Source organism: Hyposmocoma kahamanoa, unplaced genomic scaffold (assembly GCF_003589595.1).
Source record: "Hyposmocoma kahamanoa isolate Upper Pololo Valley unplaced genomic scaffold, ASM358959v1 88, whole genome shotgun sequence".
Classification (NCBI taxonomy): domain Eukaryota; kingdom Metazoa; phylum Arthropoda; class Insecta; order Lepidoptera; family Cosmopterigidae; genus Hyposmocoma; species Hyposmocoma kahamanoa.
The window spans coordinates 14,045,356-14,065,424 of NW_020654466.1; the positions used below are offsets into that span (position 1 = coordinate 14,045,356).

The 20,069-nt window shown below is 34.7% G+C and overlaps 1 protein-coding gene across 2 annotated transcripts in view; it reads right to left on the reverse strand.

Moving 5' to 3' along the window:
• The window catches only part of LOC113235578, a 182,604-nt gene that overhangs the window by 108,095 nt on the left and 54,440 nt on the right, over positions 1 to 20,069 (reverse strand). The window contains exons 1-5 of one of the 2 annotated variants that reach the window (XM_026471321.1): positions 6,629 to 6,781; positions 6,514 to 6,550; positions 6,089 to 6,258; positions 5,793 to 5,886; positions 5,473 to 5,666 (exon numbers count right to left, since the gene is read on the reverse strand). In XM_026471321.1, the coding sequence (XP_026327106.1) occupies positions 5,473 to 5,666; positions 5,793 to 5,886; positions 6,089 to 6,258; positions 6,514 to 6,550; positions 6,629 to 6,766 (633 nt within the window). In that variant the 5' untranslated portion in view covers positions 6,767 to 6,781. Of the gene's footprint in view, positions 1 to 5,472; positions 5,667 to 5,792; positions 5,887 to 6,088; positions 6,259 to 6,513; positions 6,551 to 6,628; positions 6,782 to 20,069 lie in introns of those variants that run through there. The other variant, XM_026471322.1, reaches the window with a different exon arrangement.

A 20,069-nucleotide genomic window follows, 5' to 3' on the forward strand; every position in this document is an offset into this window, starting at 1 on the left:
AAACACTTCAAAGAACAATGTTCAACCAGTTTACACACTGATAACATTGGTAATTATTATATACAATAATAGCTGTTGTTCTCGACTTCGTCCGCGTCAAATATTTACATGCATTTTTTATTATACACAACATCATAAACAACAACTTTCGTTCCATTACTTTTTATGAAACTTATTAATAAATTTACCTAAAATAAACTTTTAAGTTTTTGTTGTGCTATCTGACACTTTTTAGATCTGTATTTAGTAAATTTGTATTTGTATTTAGTAGTTGTAAGGTATATATTTAGTAATAAGGTTATAGTATACATCACTAAAACACAAATGATAATTAGTAATTTGTGATAGCCGAAACGAACCCGGAACTGAAATCGTTTATTACACGGACATGCCTATAAAATTTGATAATTTCCCTCGATTTCTATGATGGCCTCATCAAATGATGGAGTAATTTGAAAACATGCATACAGCCGAATGTATAACCTCCTCCTTTTTATAAATCGGTTAAAAAAATAGATATAGCAGGCTTTACCCGGGACTTCGTCCGTGTAGATGTTTGTAGTCAAAAAGATTTATACACACATATCTAAACTATTTGCCATACTGCCGTTACGTGTGGACTGTCTTACCTACTACTCACCAAAAGTGCTGCCAATGTGACTCTATCTTAATCATCGTTTACTATAGACGCGCTAAACCATACTGACTAGTTGGAGGCAGATCTTAGTTTAACAACCTCTTTAGAAACTACATTTCTGGCACTACCCTTTGTAGCTTAGTGATCTAATCTACTAGCAGAGCTTACCCTAGAACATTCCACCTAGATTTGCCCCAGCCCTATTCCTTTACAAAAATAAAATAGTAAAAATAGCATATTTTTATCGAGTGACTAAAACGAGCCAATATAATACCCGAGATGGTTCGGTGTCCATTATTCCAAGGGTTTATATTAGCATTTAGACCCAAGGTCAAAACTTTAGTTTTCACTTCGATTGAGAGAAAAAAAAATTAAATTGTTTTCGCTCTACAACAAAATTACGAACCAAAATTCTGAAAAGTTTTCGCGGTATTTTTTTTTTCCAACCAGACACAGATACAACAAACGCACTTACGTGGGAAAATAAAATGGCGCCACCGTCTATGCGGAAAAAGCACGGAACTAAAACCGAGCGTACTACTGGCTGTTTGAGTTTATCGGCTCGAAGTAACTTAAAAAATTAGCTACTTTTTACTCCCTAGATATTAAAGGATGCTCTTTACTCCCGCTAGGTAAGACTATATCGTCGTACTTTTAGAGCAAGAGAAATTAAAAAGACACTTATTTCTCCACAAAATATAGAAATCACAACAAAATAGTAATAGAAAATACAATTGAGCAAAGTTTACAAAAAAGTCAAAGACTCAGCATTGCTGATTTTCAGTCTTCACCTGTAGCTGTTCGCTTGCTGCACCAGATGTGCGGAGTGTACCCCACTATATCTACATTAAGTATTATAGTAGTTATAAACATACATTTACAATGTTAAGGAATTGTCAAACGGTTTCCAAACCTACTTCAATTTACAATGTAACTAGTTAATACAGTTTTAATCAACGTCTAGTGTCTATAAATTACGGGAGTTCAAGCGAATAATTTCACTACAAATTTATGTAAGTACCTGAACTTTTGTAACTATCATGAGTTATAATGAGAACTATCATGAGTTATAATGTCAATAGGTAGCTATTACTTCGTTTTTTTTACAATTAGAAAAACTGTAAACAAAGTAGCAGTGATAGCAAACCTTTTTCTTCAGAGAAGAAATTACAGTAATAAATAAATAAAGTCGTGAGAACTATTGATAAATGATTATTTTTAACCGACTTCAAAAAAGGAGGAGGTTCTCAATTCAACTGTGTTTTTTTTTGTATGTATGTTACGCGATAACTCCGGTACCTATTTGTGAAACGATTTTCATGATTCTTTTTTTGTTGGAAAGAGGATACCTCCATAGCTGTCCCATTTCATTTTGAAGAAAATCATCCACCTCTAAGGTGGCTGTTCACGCATGAAGGTTCACTTTTATAAATAGCGCCTAAATTAAATTAAGGAGCAATTATTTTAATGGCTGATTTTGCTATTTCTCCAATTCAAGGCATTTTTCTCTCAATATACTTTGAGTAGTGAGAACCGATTTTTATTATCTCCAGTGTCAAGTCCTGTATAGTGGCGAACTAGGGAATATTTCATTACAACTTCGCAAATAGACGTAATTCCACGTACTTGAGGTCGGTTTTTTTAGTACTCTGTACTGAGATTATTATAACAGTGCCTAAATTTTATTACAAGGAGCAATTTTTTTAATGGTTGTTTTTGCTATTCTTCAATTCAAGGCGCTTTTCCGAGAACCGATTTTTATTATCTCCTGTGTCAAGTCCCGTATAGTGGCGAAGTAGGGCATGAATCCGGGTTTGCGCACTTTCCGGTAACCGATTTCAATAAAACTTGATAATTATATATAATTCTACGTACTTTTGAGGTCGGTTTTTTTAGTACTCTGTACTGAGATTATTATAATACCAAGTGACGGGACGAACAAGTCGTGCGCCTGGTGGTAAGCACCACGCCTATCCATGACAGTTGCAATGTTACAGGGCCACTCAGAGCCTTAAATCGCAAAGAATTTAGGGGCACTGCCACTGCGCCCGTTACCCTGAGACATAAGTAGACAAGTCCCATGTGCCTGTAGTTTCACCAGCACCCTTTTTTACAAATGACTCGATATAAGTTATTATTTAATGAAAAGTTTCCGTTCCTGAAAGAAATGGCACCTGACAAAAGACCCAAAATTTCCTTATGTTTGGGTAATACTTAAAAAAACGAAGTATAGTTCTTCCTATAACCGTTAGAGGCGCTCTATAATTCGCCACATCACATTTTCAAATACTTTATCGTCATAAAGACGTGGCACTTTCGTCTCAAAAAACTTTTTTCAAAAACTTCACCTCGTGCTAAAAATACAATTTTTATCTTACTCCAGGAATAGTGCTACAATCTAGAAATTACTTCATGTTCCCATGGAGTCCATTAGCGTCTATCATGCGGTATCGACTGGCAGGAATCGAACCCTGACATTGCACCCACGTCCCTAACATCTTATAGAGTGCGATAACTGCGTCATCAGGGTAAAAGCATTCGTAAATCGCTAATGTAACGGGGATTATTGAAGCAAGCATTATGAATAATATTTAAGAAAAATGTAAGTAATGTCGAGTTCTTAGATTTTCGCGATTGTTACACATGAGACCTGTAAAGGGCCCGTAACGTTTGGTTTGTTCGAAAAAACAAATGTACGCGATTGAAATCCGGAAAAATCGTTTCATTTCCTATATATATGTAATGTGATTCATTACTTGAATACCGTCTGAATTTTTTTATTTATAACTTAACTTTATAAAACGTAAGTTATCATTTTTGTAAATTAATTTATAAATTCATAATTCATGGTACAAGCACGTATGTATACACGCATATACTGATTTATATGCCAAGGTAAAGTTAAGAAGTAATATGTGTAAAATGCAAATGAACCACGGCTTTTTTGTAAAAGTTGCGTCTGACTTTTTAGACAAAACATTTTTGTGTGGCATTTACATTATTTACGATCGAAGTCCATAACACTGTGAAACATATTTGTTAAGAGTTTCATGTGAAAGAATACGTCTTAGGAAGTACTGACACCTTAACTATTTCTGTCGTCAAGCAGTACTGTGAGCATTACTGCGTTTCAGTTTTGAAGGGTAAATAAAGGTGCTGGTGAAATTACAGGCACATGGGAATTGACAACTTATGTATCAAAGACGGGTGCAGTGCCAGTACCCCTCAGATCTTTGCGATTTAAAGCTTTGAATGGCACGCGTTTCGCTTACCACCATATACAGCACTTGTTCGTCCCGTCTCTTGACATCATAAAAAATATATATTTCCGGTGTCATTCGCAATTACGATCGAAATAAATATGTCAACAAAAAGTAACTGAAAGAGTATACGGGATATGATCCAATAAAATAAGCTGGACTACTTTGTAACTTTCAATAAGAAACGCGAGTCTTTTGCTTGTTAATTTTTTTAATATAAAACAGACACACTCTTGGCCACAATCTTACCTTTTTATGACGCCATGTAACGAGATGAACCAAACATGCGCCTGGTGATAAGCGATACGCCTGTTATAACAGTTGCAGTGGCACTCAGAACTTTAAATCACAAAGATCAGAGGGGCACTGCCTCTGCGCCTGTCATTCTGAGACGTAAGTTGACAAGTTCCATGTGGCTATGATTTCACCAGCATCCTTATCCTTCAAAACCGAAATGCAGTAATGCTAACATGGCGACAGAAATAAGTAAGGTGGCAGTACTTCCCAGGACGAACTTTTTGACAAGGAGCTCTACTGCTACCAAAAGATCGGACAAAGTACTAAGAGCTCGTACAAATAAATTTTCGGGATACGACCTTCAGCAGTGACACACAAAACAAAGAAGATGAAAATACGATTACTTAAAATATAAATAAAAATAATCCTGCACCTTAGGATCGCTTGTCAAATCACCATGGTTATTGTATAATTTATATGAGGCAACCCCAAGCGTCAGTGCACAAAGGCACGAAAAAACAGATTTACTTAAATTTAGAACGTATAATGAATAAAAAAATACCGAGACCGTAAACAAATGCATAAAGCTTTGTAGCTTACATTCGATACAGTAAATGCATATAATTTTATTTATAGAAAACGAGAAGGAAGTAAAAGATTAACTAATATCAAAATTGTAGTTTGATTAAGTACTTCTAAATGGATATTTAAAGGTTAGTGTTGAAATTTTTTGGAGAAGTAGTTTTATTTAACACAAATTTTAATCACGATGATATTATATATGCTCACTGATTAATTACATGATCTTAGCTAATGGAGATTTTCTTATAATTATAGCTTTTTTATGTTATATATTCTTTTGGTTTTGAACAGTTTTCGATGCACACTGTAATTTAATTTCGATTAGTATGGTTTTTACAGTTCTAATTAATCGCAAGTATCCATACATTGTGTTATGTATGTTTAATTCATAATATGCATTATTATGCGGCATTATTGTAGCAAAAAAAATATAATAGTGTCATAAATCAAATATTTCATATAAAAATGTGAGCAAGCCAAATTAATAATAAATGCAGCTACTACGACTTCTGACTTAATATCTTTACTTGACTGTAATAAAGTAAATGATACGATGTCATACGATTACAGTTATTAAGATCAAGGTTTTTATTCATTTACTTTCACAAGGAACCTGATGTTAAGCGACGATATCAGTCATTTCTCAAAAAAATGCGTACTCACTCAATTCTTGAATAGCCCCAATTTATGACTGTATTTTAAATTAATGAAATCAATGTACAATGCAATAAAAGTATCTTATTTTCTAATACTCACATCATGCGTAGTATCGCCACGGTGGAAGCGCTCCTCGGTTTCCAGCACGCGGTCAGTGACGTTGCGCGTGAGCACCTTCCGGTCGCGACTCTCGCGCACTTTGCCATCCGGGTTGGCCACCACGCGGGATGAGACGAGTACTTTCGCATTCGCCGGAGCCACTTCGCCACCGAAAGTTTGGAGACTATCGATTTCTGTGTACAATAAAATTGTTGAGCTTTTTAGAACTTTTTTACAAATTATAAGACGAGACGCTAAAACGCCTAGTATGTTGACTACTTAATCTTTCTACGAGGGTGTGTAAAAGTAATTTGACTTACCATCATAAGGTGCTCCAATAGCACCTATAACGTGTCCGCTTTCAAGAGCCGCGTCATTTTCAACTTTTTCTTTTTGATCATCAGGTACCCGATGCTTTTGAAAAAGATAAAGAAAAATCGTATTATCATAATGGTTGAAAACTTCTCTACTGAAATTTTATTATAATAATTTCGAAATAGCTGCCCGGAACGTACATTCTATGCCCATCGATAAAAGGATAAAATCATTACCTTGTGTCTTTTAAATAAAATCACTATCAACCTGTCTATTTTTTTCCAAGGTTATAATATCTCACCTCAGTCTGCTGATAATTAGAAGTATGCGTATCCTCATTCACTGACGTGGAAATCTTAGGCCCGGAGTCGCTGAGTATCTTCCCATCTTCCAACACCAACTCGCGTTTGACTCTTGTGGCGATCTGACGAGTGGTCGTCACTTCGCTCTTTTTCTTCGTCACCCATTCCTCTGTAGAAGATAAAAAATACATAATTAACATTTCATATTAAAATAACGTACTACATCATTTAGATGATATTAAAATTAAAAACGTAAAGGAAAAACCTAACAGGTAATGTGACTGTGTAAACATTGCCCTTTATAAGTGAATGGACAAGTATATAAACCTCAAAGTTCGGTAAAGAAGAAAAAGGTAAAATAGAGTTAAACAATAAAAAATTGCATATACTTATTAAATACCCATAGATAATAATTAATACTAACCTTCTTTGGTAGTTGCTATAGTATCTCCAGGTTCAGCCTGTAAAAAATAGATGCATATTGTAAATAAAGTTAAAAAAAGCATTTTGTATAGTCCACGTAAAAGTAAAGTGCTTACAGCGACATCTACTATCGAGTAGTTGAAGCTAGAAAAATCCGAATCAACACTCGTCGGTGAGCTTGCCATAAATTGCAATAGTACACGCGGCCGTCGCTTGATGGCGCCATGGTCACTTAGAGAGAAAACAGTTACCATGAACACTCATACACTTTTCCACAGAAAAAATTATTGAAATACCACTTTAAATGTAGTCACTAACTGTTTATTTTCTTTTATTTTACACATAATTTTAACACTTATAACAACACAGAAATTTTAATTTCTAATTCCACAGCTAGTATTTATTACAGCTAAAGTAACTTTATTCATGAAAATTGCTAAATTACTAACTGCCAACATTAAATGAAGAAGTGAAATCGGCTGTTCCAGTTCCTTGCTAGTAATTAACTGAAGGAAAACCAAGGCTAAACCGTAATATAATTACAGAAGCATTGGATTAACATTTTCTTTTGGTGTACAATGCTTTATGTAATGTGTTGGTTATTCATCGCATACGTCGGTGCTTCCGTTGGGACTGCATGGTTCTATTGAACTCCATGGAGGAGTGCCAAAATGTTACATAGCTGTGTGTACACACTTCCTAGGTGCTATTTATTTCCAGTATTACTTGGGAATCGACGGATTGACCAAACTATCTTTTAGCTTAATAACGGCTATTTGTATTTTTTTAGGTTGCCCTGTAATATACGATTTGAAGTTATCTTAAAATAGAGATTACTGTACTCAAATAATAGCATAATATTAAGTTCTGCAAGTATGAATTTACTCGAGCATTATATTTTTTTTAAATAGATATTTAATTAACAAGATCAAGTCTTATCTGTCCCATCGTTCAGCACTATAGAAGGGGTTTATATTTGCAAGTTGTATCAAAAAACAGATGTAAGTAGGCAAGAAGTAATTCGGTACATTATACATTTTTCCTTTCTAGAAGACGCTTGTAAGGATGGTCACATACTAAATATCCCGGGGGAGTAGTTATTTAAGCGGAGCGGAAAGTTTTTCCATTTTTACCGTGTCCCAGGCGACGGAGAAAACGTCAAACGTGACTTACGTGCGATATTTCTTGACTATAGTATTAAGTAAAGTTTTTTTTTCCCTATAGAATTATATGTCGATTAACTAAAAGGGAGAAATTCCAAACACCACCAAGCGGTGACGAAGTCTTGGTCACATTTTATTTGTGGTTGAGTTTTTGACCGTGCACAACCAACTTGGTAGGTTCCGCTTTACTTATTTTTACCGCAACGCACCATTATTGTGTTCCGGATTGAAGAATAGGGAAAATAAGCTAAAACACAAGCACAGAAGACTTGAAGACTTGTGTGCCAGAGTAGATAAGACATTTTTTTATGATACCAAGTGGCGGTACGGAACGTATGACTGATGGTAAGCGACACGCCTGCCCATAATAGTTGCAGTGCCACTCAGAGCTTTAAATAGATAAAGCTGCTTTAAAGCTATACGCCTGTTCGCAATAGTTGCAGAGACTTTTTGTGATACCAAGAACGAGACGAACGAGTTGTGCGCCTGGTGGTACGCGACAAGCCTGTCCATACCAATTGCATTGTCACTTAGAACTTTAAATCGCAAAGATCTGAGTCACCCTGAAACGTAAGTGGAAAACTCCCATGTGTCTTTAATTTCACCTGCACGTTTATCCTTCCAAATCGAAATGCAGTAATGCTGGCATTACCTCTTGGCGGCAGATTTAGGAAAGGTGGCAGTACTTGCCTGGACGAACTCTTTCACTAGGAGGTCTACTGCTACTATGGAGCTCTACTGCTGCTTGCTGTATTGAGAAAACTTCCCTGTATTCGCAAATAAAGTCCACGTTAACCACGTTAACCATCAGGTTGACCGGCTAGTATAATATTTAAAAAAATACAAAATGGCATATATACGATCTTTAACAGCTTTTTAACCTAGTTTTAAAAAGGAGGAGGTTCTCAATTCGATTGTATTTTTGTGTATGTTACGCGATTACCCCGGCTTTTGTGAACAGATTTCTATAATTCTTTTTTTTTTTGTAGAAAAGAAGGTACCTCAGCATTGGTTCTATTTAAATTTGACTAAAATATTCCACCTCTAAGGGTGGCAAACTAGGAGATGAATCCGGTGTAGCACACTTTCCGGTAACCGATTTCAATAAAACTTGGCAAATATATGGAATTCCACGAACTTTTGAAGTCGATTTCCTTTTTTAAAAAAAGTTATAATTATTATTTAGAGAATGATCCAGTGACGTCGAACACCAAACAGGCATTAAACAACATCAAAGGCACCAGAATAAAGTATGGAACACACAACAGTGCCCAAAGGTCGTTAACAGACGGTAGAAAATGGCGCCGAAAGACTAAGATAGCCTATTGAATATCCTGTCACTCGCACGCGTGATGTCCTTTGTGATGACGACATACATATACCTACTCGAATATTGGGTAGAAAAATTGAAAGATATACTGTCGACTTTCGAAGAAATCGTATAATGTCGACTACACTATATTTGTATATAACTATTTATGTAGTTTAGTAGCAATAGAGCTCCGTGTGAACGAGCTAGTCCAGGGAAGTACTGCCACCTTACCTATCTCTGCCAAGCGGCAATGTGTTCCGGTTTCAAAAGGTAAGGTAGTTGATGAAATTACAGGCACATAAGATTTGTCAACATATGTCTCAGGGTTAAGGACGCAGTGGCAGTGGCCCTCGGATGTTTGGGATTTAAAACTATTATGGGCAGGCGCAATGTTAACCATCAGGCGCACGACTTGTTCGTCCAGTCACTTAGTAACGTAAAAAAGCTTTAAATAAAAATTAGTAAGTTATTATTATTAATATTATTAATCTGCAACAGCATTTACAGTGAGACGCTGTTGCTTATCGCTTTTCGAAGTCGAGACCCATGCGGTTGTAATGTTTTCATAAGTTATAAACAAAATAAATTTCTAGCAAAAAATTACCAACTGTTCGACTCATCGCTAGCTGTCATCCTAAACAATGCCCAACATGTCATTTTTTACAAACCACCTGTCCGCGTTGAGGCGAACGACCCGTTGGCCGCCACACATCAATAAGTCATTATGACCGATGACAAATTGTGGAGCGTGATTTATTGATATAGGATAGTGTTGTGACGAATTACGTTAACATGCAGTGTGATAATTGGTTACTAGTAGAAACATCAAATTTATAAATCCAGTAGGGAGAGCGACATACAGCGCGAGATACTGTTATTCCCGCATAGAGAATTCCCGCAAAGAGAAGGCACTACCCGAACACCCAGACCAGAACAATCGTAAAATATTACTTACCGGGAATCGAACCCGTGACCTCCGCATCCAGAGCGCTCATTCAAACCGTTGGGTCACCAAGGTCGTCAAAAGATGCGGCCTAATTACACCAAGGGTGCTATATGTAGTTTCAGTTGTAAAGATACCTTATGGCAACATTTTAATAGAGTTCAACCTCCTTGAAATTCTTGCTCTAAATATGGATCAAGTTCGTAGTCCCAAAATGTATATGAACTTCTAACTGTGGACTAATACAAATAACAAAACGTAGCCAGGCAGAGTTATATTTTAGCATCCAATAAACAGTATTTTGTTATTACGATATCGCCATTGCGCTTATACAAAATATTTAAAAAATACTGGTATTACTTCCTGAAATACGATTCTTGAGTGCTATCATTCGCCCATTTGTCAAAGGGGGTAGTTATGGTAAATCTATAGTAATGTCCAACATTGATATAATATAAAAAAATAAAATAAAATAAAACGTTTATTTACCCACAAAACACATAATCAAATATAAGCGAACAATTAAAACAGAAGAATAGTAATGTGGACAAAAAGAACGAAGACTCAGCATTGCTGATTTTCAGGCTTCACATAGAGATCCTAATGGCTAGCTGAACCGTGTGACTATAGATAAATTGAAGAGACCTAAAGATCCCTAACTCTTGGATTTACCATTTACATTCACAAATTTAGAGAAAAATGTCAAAAAAGAACTAGGTATGTTTCTTTTCTCTTTTTTATGACGCCATCCGACCCTATTCCACTAAGGTTAGGTAAGTAAGGTTTTGTAGGTAAAATCAATCAAGTATCGTCACTTCCTATTATGGTTTTGCTTGTTGCTTTCAATGTCTGCTCCCAATTTTTTTTTATGTGACACAAAGTGCTCGGACGAACAAGTCGTGCGCCTGGTGGTAAGCGACACACGCCTATCCATAGCAGTTGCATTGGCACTCAGAGCTTTAAATCGCAAAGATCTGTTGAGCATTGTCACTGCACCAGTCACCCTTAGGCAGAAGTTGACAAGTCCCCTGTAATTTCAACAGGCATCCTTACCATTCAAACCGGAACGACCAATGATCTTAATCATTGGGAACGCTATAATGCTATACTGCTTGGTGGCAGAAATTGTTAAGGTGGCAGTACTTCCCTGGACGAATTCTTTCACAAGGAGCTCTACTACTACAAGATTTCCACCCTGCGTAGTTTACACAGTTATATTTTCAGGCTTATGGGCTGAACCTGTGTTTTGTTTCATATAGGTAAAGACTGTTGCAACAATAGAACCGCGTAATAAATTTATATTGAAATCTCTAATTCAATATGAACATCAAAATAAATATTGAATAAGACTTATGTATGTATTTTGTAATCATGATTCATGACATCACGAAAACACCACTTACACAGTTGATTATGATAGATAAATCACATTGCCAATACGAAATAAAAAAACTTCAACCTTCGAGATTAAGAACTATATCATTATTAACATGATTGATCTATCCAACTCAAACTTCAATTGTTTTACTACTGGAATCGATACCATTGTACTATAGATAAAAAGTTACAAAAAAAGTGTATGATAAATGAAGCGGCTGAGTAGTAAATGTATACATTGATGTTCTTAATGGCGCAAAGATATAAATACATTTTTTTATACGGCGGGTTTGTTTCTAAAATGAAATAGCAAGTTTGGCAATTAATAATTTACATAACAATATCCGCTATGATAATTAAAAACAGTAGAGCTCATGTGAAAGAGTACGTTTAAGAATGAATAAATGAATGAAATATTCTTTATTGCACATTAAAAATTACAGTGACAAAACAGAACATAATGTAAGTGTCACAGAGAAAGATAATGTACAACAGGCGGTCTTAATGCTAAGTAGCAATTTCGTCCAGGCAACCTTAGAATAGAAATTTAACAGTTGAAATGGGGGGTGCAACCAAAGAATAGTACCTACTAAGAAGTAAGGTGGCAGCACCTTATCCATTTCTGCCGCTAAGCAGTAATATGATCATTACCGCATTCCGGTTTGGTAAATGTGCAGGTACATGAGACTTGTCAACTTATTTCTGAGGGTGAAGAGCGCAGTGGCAGTATCCCTCAGATTTTTGCGAATTTTTTTTTTTTTATTAAATTAAATTAATTATTATTAAAGAATTTATTTTTATTTATTTATTTATTTATTATTATTTATTATCATTCTCTAAATAATAAAATATTAAAAAAGAATTAAAGCTCTGAGTGGCAGTGCAACGGCTATGAATAAGCGTGTAGCTTAACACCACGTCACTTGGTGTCATAAAAAAACACAGAACACATTTGTATAGAGGTAAGATTATATGGATATGTCAGTTAAAGCTATATACAGATTTTGCGAGTTATATCGGTCATTTTAGTTTTCTGAAATACGACTTCATTAAGAATTCGGTCCATCAGAGAAACCCTAAGCATAGTTCGCTCCATCACACGCCGAGCAGCTTGAAATTTATGAATGAAGCTTACTGTTTATGTCCACGTCTCGGTTCGCACTAGTTCTCTCTCTTGTCATATCGATGACAAATACCATAATGCTTGCCATCGTGGAGAAAACATTTGCCAGTCGGCAACAGGTACATGATAATTGTACAGGAAAGGAATGGCAGGTCGTGTGGGGAGGCTCCTTTCGTGAATGGTAGAATGTCTTTGTCTTTAGATTATAGGATTTACAACCAGAAGCTGTGGCTAAGCTTCCCGAATGCCGGTGAGCCGAAACAAATTTTCCTGTCGGCTTTCTTCGCGAAGAAATCTTGGATTTTCGGTATTAATTGTCCTAAGCTTAAACAATGTTCAAAATCAAAACCTATTGTGCAATCCTGAACTTGGTATACTAAACGTCTACTCCATAAGTCCCTATTTAAAATTTTACTTTCTAAAGTATTTCTTCGACGATAGTAGTATTTTTGTATACTGGCGTTCTAAGAATAAAAAATCCAAGGCGGCTCAATTGTGTCTGAAATTGGAAATTTCGACAAAAACAATAAAAAGTTTCATAAGATTTTTTTAAATCACAAGCAGTCTTGTTTTCCTCTTAACTCGTTTTCAATGGAGATCTGAATGGCGGCCTGATTACCTACAGATTTGTGTGTTTCCGTATTTGTATAACTTATGGAAACTCTTTTGGAAAACATGGCATGAAAACGTAATTTAGTCCATAAACTGTAAGCTACAGAAAATCGTATAAATGTTACAAATTAAACAGCTCCGTGTTTTATAAACTGAAATTCGCGTGCAAATTAAAGTTTAACCATAACAATGGTCATCTGTGTAACGCACCAAGTGCAACAACGCTCCGTCACACTGCACTGCTTCTGAAGGGCGTGGCATTGAGTGACATTGTGTCATGACACGAGCAACTGTACAGACGTTGTAATTACGTAATTATATAGATATTTACATGATACCTGTTTAAAAAATCAGTTCGTGCAGGTTTGTTTTTCTCTATGTTTCATCGCTAAAACTCGATTGTAAATAATTTTAATAGCTTTTTTATTTACGACATAAAATTTTAAGCCGAATAACGCCCTACGCCCACTGGCGGGACTGCACGGCAGGGAATTTTTGGGTGACGAATAGTAATATGCCTTAATATTACGAAGTTGTAGTTGAAATTTCAATAATAATGGTTGTAGCTACAAAATTGAAGCTGAGGTAAGCTTATACAGAGTCGGCAGCCTTCGGGATGCTTTGGCAAGCTTCCGAAGTTTATTCACACAAAAACCTACTTGGAACATAACTCAATTCTTCTTCTTCTTCAGCAAGACCATTTTTAAATATACAACTGATAATAAACCTGCTTGCAACGTTACGACTAACCTAAGCGCGAGCACGTTTTCTCTGCGGTATACTTCGACATGCCTAAGGATACCACGGCGTAATTGCCATCCGTGTTGCGCTTGCATGTAGGAATGCCGAAGGATCCCTTGCGTCAATAGGCGTCGGGTTTATGTTTGGACACGCTCAGCCATAACAGTTGCACTGCCACTCAGAGTTTTCAACCCACAAACAACGAAGGTTCCACCGCGTCCGTCACCGAGACATTACGTAGACAACCCTCAGGTACCTGTATTTTCACCAGCACCCTTAAAACTGCGACGCAGTAATGTTCATATTTCTACTAGGCGGCCGAAATAGCTATGGCAGTTCGTCTCTGGACGAACTCTTTCACAAGGAGTTCTATTGCTAATAAATTGCATTCACGTGTTATTAGCGAAGAACAATAATCCTCTAAGAGTCATTGTATTTATAGCATCTCACTGTTTATGCAATAGGTATACACCACACGCCCTTTGTGACGTCACGCATTCGATGCAGTTGACGGCTGATCTTCACTCTAGACATCATAAAATAAACGTTAATCCATTTATGCATCAAAGTGCAATGTGCAACAAACCTGGCATGGCATTGGTCACGCTACAGCGCGTTTTGAAGGGCATTATATTGTCAACCTATAAGGATGTTAATTATTTATCGTGTCCGTAAGGTACAACATTGAAAAATGATAATTTTATTACGTATAGTTTATTGTGTGATTAAACATGCCACGGTGATAATAATTATAACAATAAGCAATTAGGAAGTATATTCAAATTTTCTTGATTTTGCTTAAAATCGATGTTGAAAGTTCAAGTTCATGCAAGACCTTCCGTGACTATTATTTTGGGTTAAGTACCTACAAATTATGTAAGTACTTAACCAAAAATAATCTACTTGAGTAGATATCATTTTATATTTTTTCCAGGTCGATAATGTATGCATAGTGTAAGTATTTCGATGCATCGATCGACGTGGTCGGTGGTCGGTTTTACCGATCGTTCTGGGTTACTACATGAAAACAGCCATTCGCAGTTGCTCGAAAATAAAAATATTTCACGATCTTACTGTTATTTGGTGCCTTCGTAACAAATTTGAACGACAATGATGAAACAATGTGGAAAACTCCGACATTTGTGAACCGATTTTGATGATTATTTTTATGTTGGAAAAAGGATACCTCAGTAGTAGTCCCAGTAAATTTGAACATAATATTCCACCTCCAAACTAGTTGATGAATGACTTTTGAGATCGGTTGTTTTAGTACTCTGTACTGATTAATAACCTTTTTTAGTTTAAAGAAACATATAATTCATAATGGTTTTTCAATCCTTGAATCAAGCAATTAAATATCAAAAATAACATTTGATCTTTTTGTTTACCGAACGTTACATAAATTGCAATTCGGATTAAACAAAGACTACTAAACGAACGAAACCAGTTCATGTTATTGAATAAAAGTTCGTATACCAACCTTTAGGAGTCAAGGTGGAGCCTTAATTTTCGTTTTGGCAATCCATGTGCTATATTTGGTGCGACCTTTAAGTTCATGTTTCGTAAATTAACTGTTTTGACTTGGTTACTTCGCTGTCTGGGATGTAATATTTTTGTATTTAATTTCCTGTTTATTTAAATATATATTATACAATGTCAGTAACTAGTTGTCATAAAACGGGTGGTGTTATTTATATTTTTTAATAACCTGTGTTATTTTATTGCAATGTTATTAGATATTTTAAGTTAGATGTGGTTCTTCGTATGCATGTTCTTCAGGATAAAAAAAAATCGTTGGAGGTTTTAACAAAGAACTTTACATGTTGAGTGTTTTCTATCAATTCACTTCCCATATTATATGAGCGCTTTCCAATTATTTTCACTGTGTTTTTAATAACTACTAAACAAACACAACCCAAACAATTTATGATCTAAAATAATCCGTCAAAATCAATAATTCTGAATGCATTAGACCATCTACAGACACGTTACCTCACCTGATTGCGACCAGCGATATTTAAACTTTGTCTAAGCCCACACCATGTCAAAGTATGTCAAAGTGGCGTTCCACCACATCGGCTGGAGGGAGCATGTCAAGATGGTAGATAGTATTGTGTCCGGTACAAGGCGATATCCCCCATTAGCGGACCTCTAAATATTGTATTGTACGCGAATAGCATGTATCTAGAAATGAGTTCTTGGAAGACGGATTGTTGTTTTATTCGTTATTTGTTAATTAAGTGGTACAGAATTTTGTATTTTATTTAGTTATTTATTTAACCTTTTTGACACAATACAACAAAGTGCAAGCAGTAGCAATAAGTTCAGAATCGGAAATTTATGCTGCATGAGATATGTAGTAAATTAGTATAAAATCTGATAATTTTCTTTCTTTTTATATACCATTACTTTCTCATCTAACGTCCAAGTGCAAACCGTTGGGCCCCTGAAGTTAATAAATAATAAAAATGTGTAATAATATTCTAGAATAAATATTACTTTTGATAATTCATCAGATTTTACTTTCGTATAAAAATATTTAGATAGATCGCTCTAAACGATGATAACTCCGTGCAAAACGATGAAGCGCGGGTGGGGGACGCTTGCACGTTTGAACTTACTATACACAGATCTAAGAAGTGTCAGATAGTACAACAGAAACTTAAAAGTTTATTTTTGGTACATATATAATGTTTTGTTAAGAGTCATGGAATAGTAGCAGCAGTCGAGCTTCTTGTGAAATAGTTCGTCCAGGGAAGTACTACCACCTTACCTATTTCTGCCGCTACGTAGCAATATAACCATTACAGTGTTATGATTTTCAAGAGTAAGGGTGCTGGTGAAATTACATGCACATGAGACTTTTCTTATGTCTTAGGGTCACGGGCGCAGTTAATCAATAGGTGCAAAATTGTATATAGTTACTCCAAGAATGGTTACTTAGTTCTATGTGAAGCACCGTCCTAACACTTCATTGTTCCAGCGCTGGGGCGTATGTCCGAAATTGATGGCCAGCTAAGATAGTCCCGATAGCCGCAGGTATTTAATGCACTGCCCAAGGTCCACTCATTCCATTATTGGCACGTTTAAATTATTAATTTAGTCGAATCTTTAATAACACGTAAAATGTAAGTACACCCATAATCAAAACTAATTTTAATCAAAGTATATTTTTTTTATTATTAACAAAGAATTTTAATAAAAGTATGTAAGTACAAGATTGAAAACAAAACACATCATTTCTTAACCGTTGTTCCAAGTACCGAAAACAAAACTTTTCACGTAATAAACAAAGTGCTCAACCAACTGAGTAAAAAAAAGTCCGCAGCAATTTTTTCTCCTCCTCACAACTACCTCGCAAGACTAACATCTACAATAACATTTAACAAAACGTAATACATTTACCAAAAATAAACTTTTAAGTTTGTGTTGTACTATCTGACACTTTTTAAATCTGTGTTTAGTAAGTTCAAACATCCAAGCATCCGGGGACGAGCTTCATCATTATGCAAAGAGTTATCATCGTTTAGAGCGATCTATTGAAATATTTTTATTTTTGTACGAAAGTAAATTCTGAAGAATTATTAAAAGTAACATTTGTTCTAGAACACGTATTAGACATTTTTATTATTTATCAACTTCGGTGGCCCAACGGTTTGCACTGTGGACACTAGATGAGAAGGTAATGGTAGATAAAAGGTATTGGTAGAGGAAAAGAACCAAAATTATTAGATTTTGTACTAAGTTACTATATATCTCATTCAGCATAAATTTCTGACTCTGAACTTGAATTACTACTTAAATCCAATGTTTGCAATATCTCCCATCAAATATAAAAATCTTTAGGGTTGACACAGTTTGATAAATAATTAATTACTGATAATTTTCACTAGTTAGTGATTTGAAACATCACTTGAACAAAATTACCACAGACATAATATCAAGATTAGTACTATCAATAGCCTAATTTAGTTTTAGGGGAAACTATTGTAACAATTAAAATTACATTAACTGTAAAACAGTCTGAGATGAAAACCCTAAAAGTCATAATATATGTTTTTGTTTGTTGACATTTCGCACATGAATGTGTATGTTTGGTTACTGTTGTAACTCAAAATTGTAGAATTGAGAAACTAACTAATGTGATTATTTATAGTTATACATAATATTTAGTTATCCATTTATAAACGAGAATATATAATTTATTGGTTTAATTCAGTAATTTTTTAAACTTTCAAATGTCTTTTCTCTATTCCACAATTTTGAGTTACGACAGCATTTGGTTTAATATACAGTTTATTCTACATCAAATTTGACTAGAGTATAGTTAGAAATTTAACTTTAATATTAAGTACAAGATTGAAAAGAAAAATATGTCGTTCCTAATCAGTTGTTCCAAGTACCGAAAACGAGACTTTTCACACGTAATATTCAAAGTGCTCAACCAACTGAGTAATGAGAAAACATTGTTGCGGAATTCCAGTGAAATAACTAGTACCTAACGGCGTACGGAATTAGAAAGAAGTTTTCTCTTCAGAAACCAATTAGTTGCAAATAATGATAAAGTCACTCACCGACCAAATGCAAGTTATAAATGTTGTTTTATATAAGTAATTTATATTTATTTATGTAAAGCAGTGGGTGTTGATTTATATAGATAATAAATAAATCCTTATACAACAATCATCGGTAATTAGATCTGTTGGTTATTCTGAACAAAGACAAAATTTCCATCTTTTTGCTTGAAACAAATTATGATGATTGATGATTAAGTATTACACGCATTTTGTAACGTAACAAAAAGCAAAACATAATACTTACTGAATAAGGCAAAAAGATAAGTTTTGCTGTAGAATTAAAACACAAAACATGAAGGAATTTATATATAGAGTTCCCTCGCGAATGCTATTTTTCGCAATAACTATATTACACAATACGGCTTGTGATCGAAAACAGTATTTCCACTGATGAAAAATTCCAAGCAGACTTATGACTACGGTACTGCTCGTTAATATGTTTTATTTTATTTTTCTATCTTTCATAAGCGAAAATTTTACAAATCGTGTGTTGCGTAAAATGAATTGTTTTTTTTTAAATTAAAAACAAGAAATGTAGAATTTATTATTTTTATAACTATAGATCAGAATTAGGTGGTTTGCATTAATTTTACACGACTGTTTAATAAAAAAAACCGCCGTGACTTGTAGAGAGGCCGAAACGCGGGCTTGTTTGAAAAAAAAACCAATAATATATGCAATTTTAAATCCAGCAAGAAAAAATATGCATGAATATGACTTCATAATTTACGATAATCAGTTTCTCTACAATCATTATCCTAAAACTAAACTGTAAGCAACACTAATTAACCTTGAATATTTACTAGCAACTAAGTAATAGTACAAAGTAAGAATAATTATGTGTCGTGTACGTGTACTCTCGTAAAGTGGTTTTCGTAGTACACTATTTGAAAACGAGAGTGTTAGTGTATTGTAGAAATGTAGTCCACTGACCGGTCGAGTGACCCTAGTGCAAGGACGTTCACTTGTTTCTGCATTTGTCGACTTAGAGCCTCGTCTCAATGGCTTGAAACAGAGCGAATGTATTCGTAGTAAGATTACGACTGCCTTTTGTTTCAGTGGATTACCTTTAATTTGAAAAAATCTACTAGGAACTAAGAAATAAGCAAAAGTGATTGGGAAATCAACATCTATATTTAAGAGAAGTCAAATATTATTATTTATTTTATTTTGTATATATGTATATTTAATCATTCTTCAGTACATAGATATGATTTATGTTTCTTTGAAATGAATAAATGAAAGAGGTATTCTTAATAAAATGTACACATTACAATTTACAATGACAGCACATAACAGTTCTGTATAAATAACAGAATAAGCTGATGCACAACAGGTATCCATATTGCTAAATTGCAATTTCTTGTAGAGTATTTTCAAATAGAAATATTTCAAATAAATACACTACATATTGAATACTAATAATGCACGCAATAATATTCGAAAATAAAATTATAATTCTTTAATTATCGTTGTAAGTTCGAACGATGGTATATAAATGATCAATATTTAAATCAACACGAGATGGACAGAAATAATAGTCTTTATGTATAAGGCCATGCTCGGCACACACGTCTAGTGGTTAATACATAATAGCTTATTCAATTATGAAGGAAATGAATGCATAACTACTGCATATATTAATAAAGTTTGCGTTACGCGCCTGAATTGCTTTTTTTTACATAGTGCCTTTCTTATGTTTCATTGAA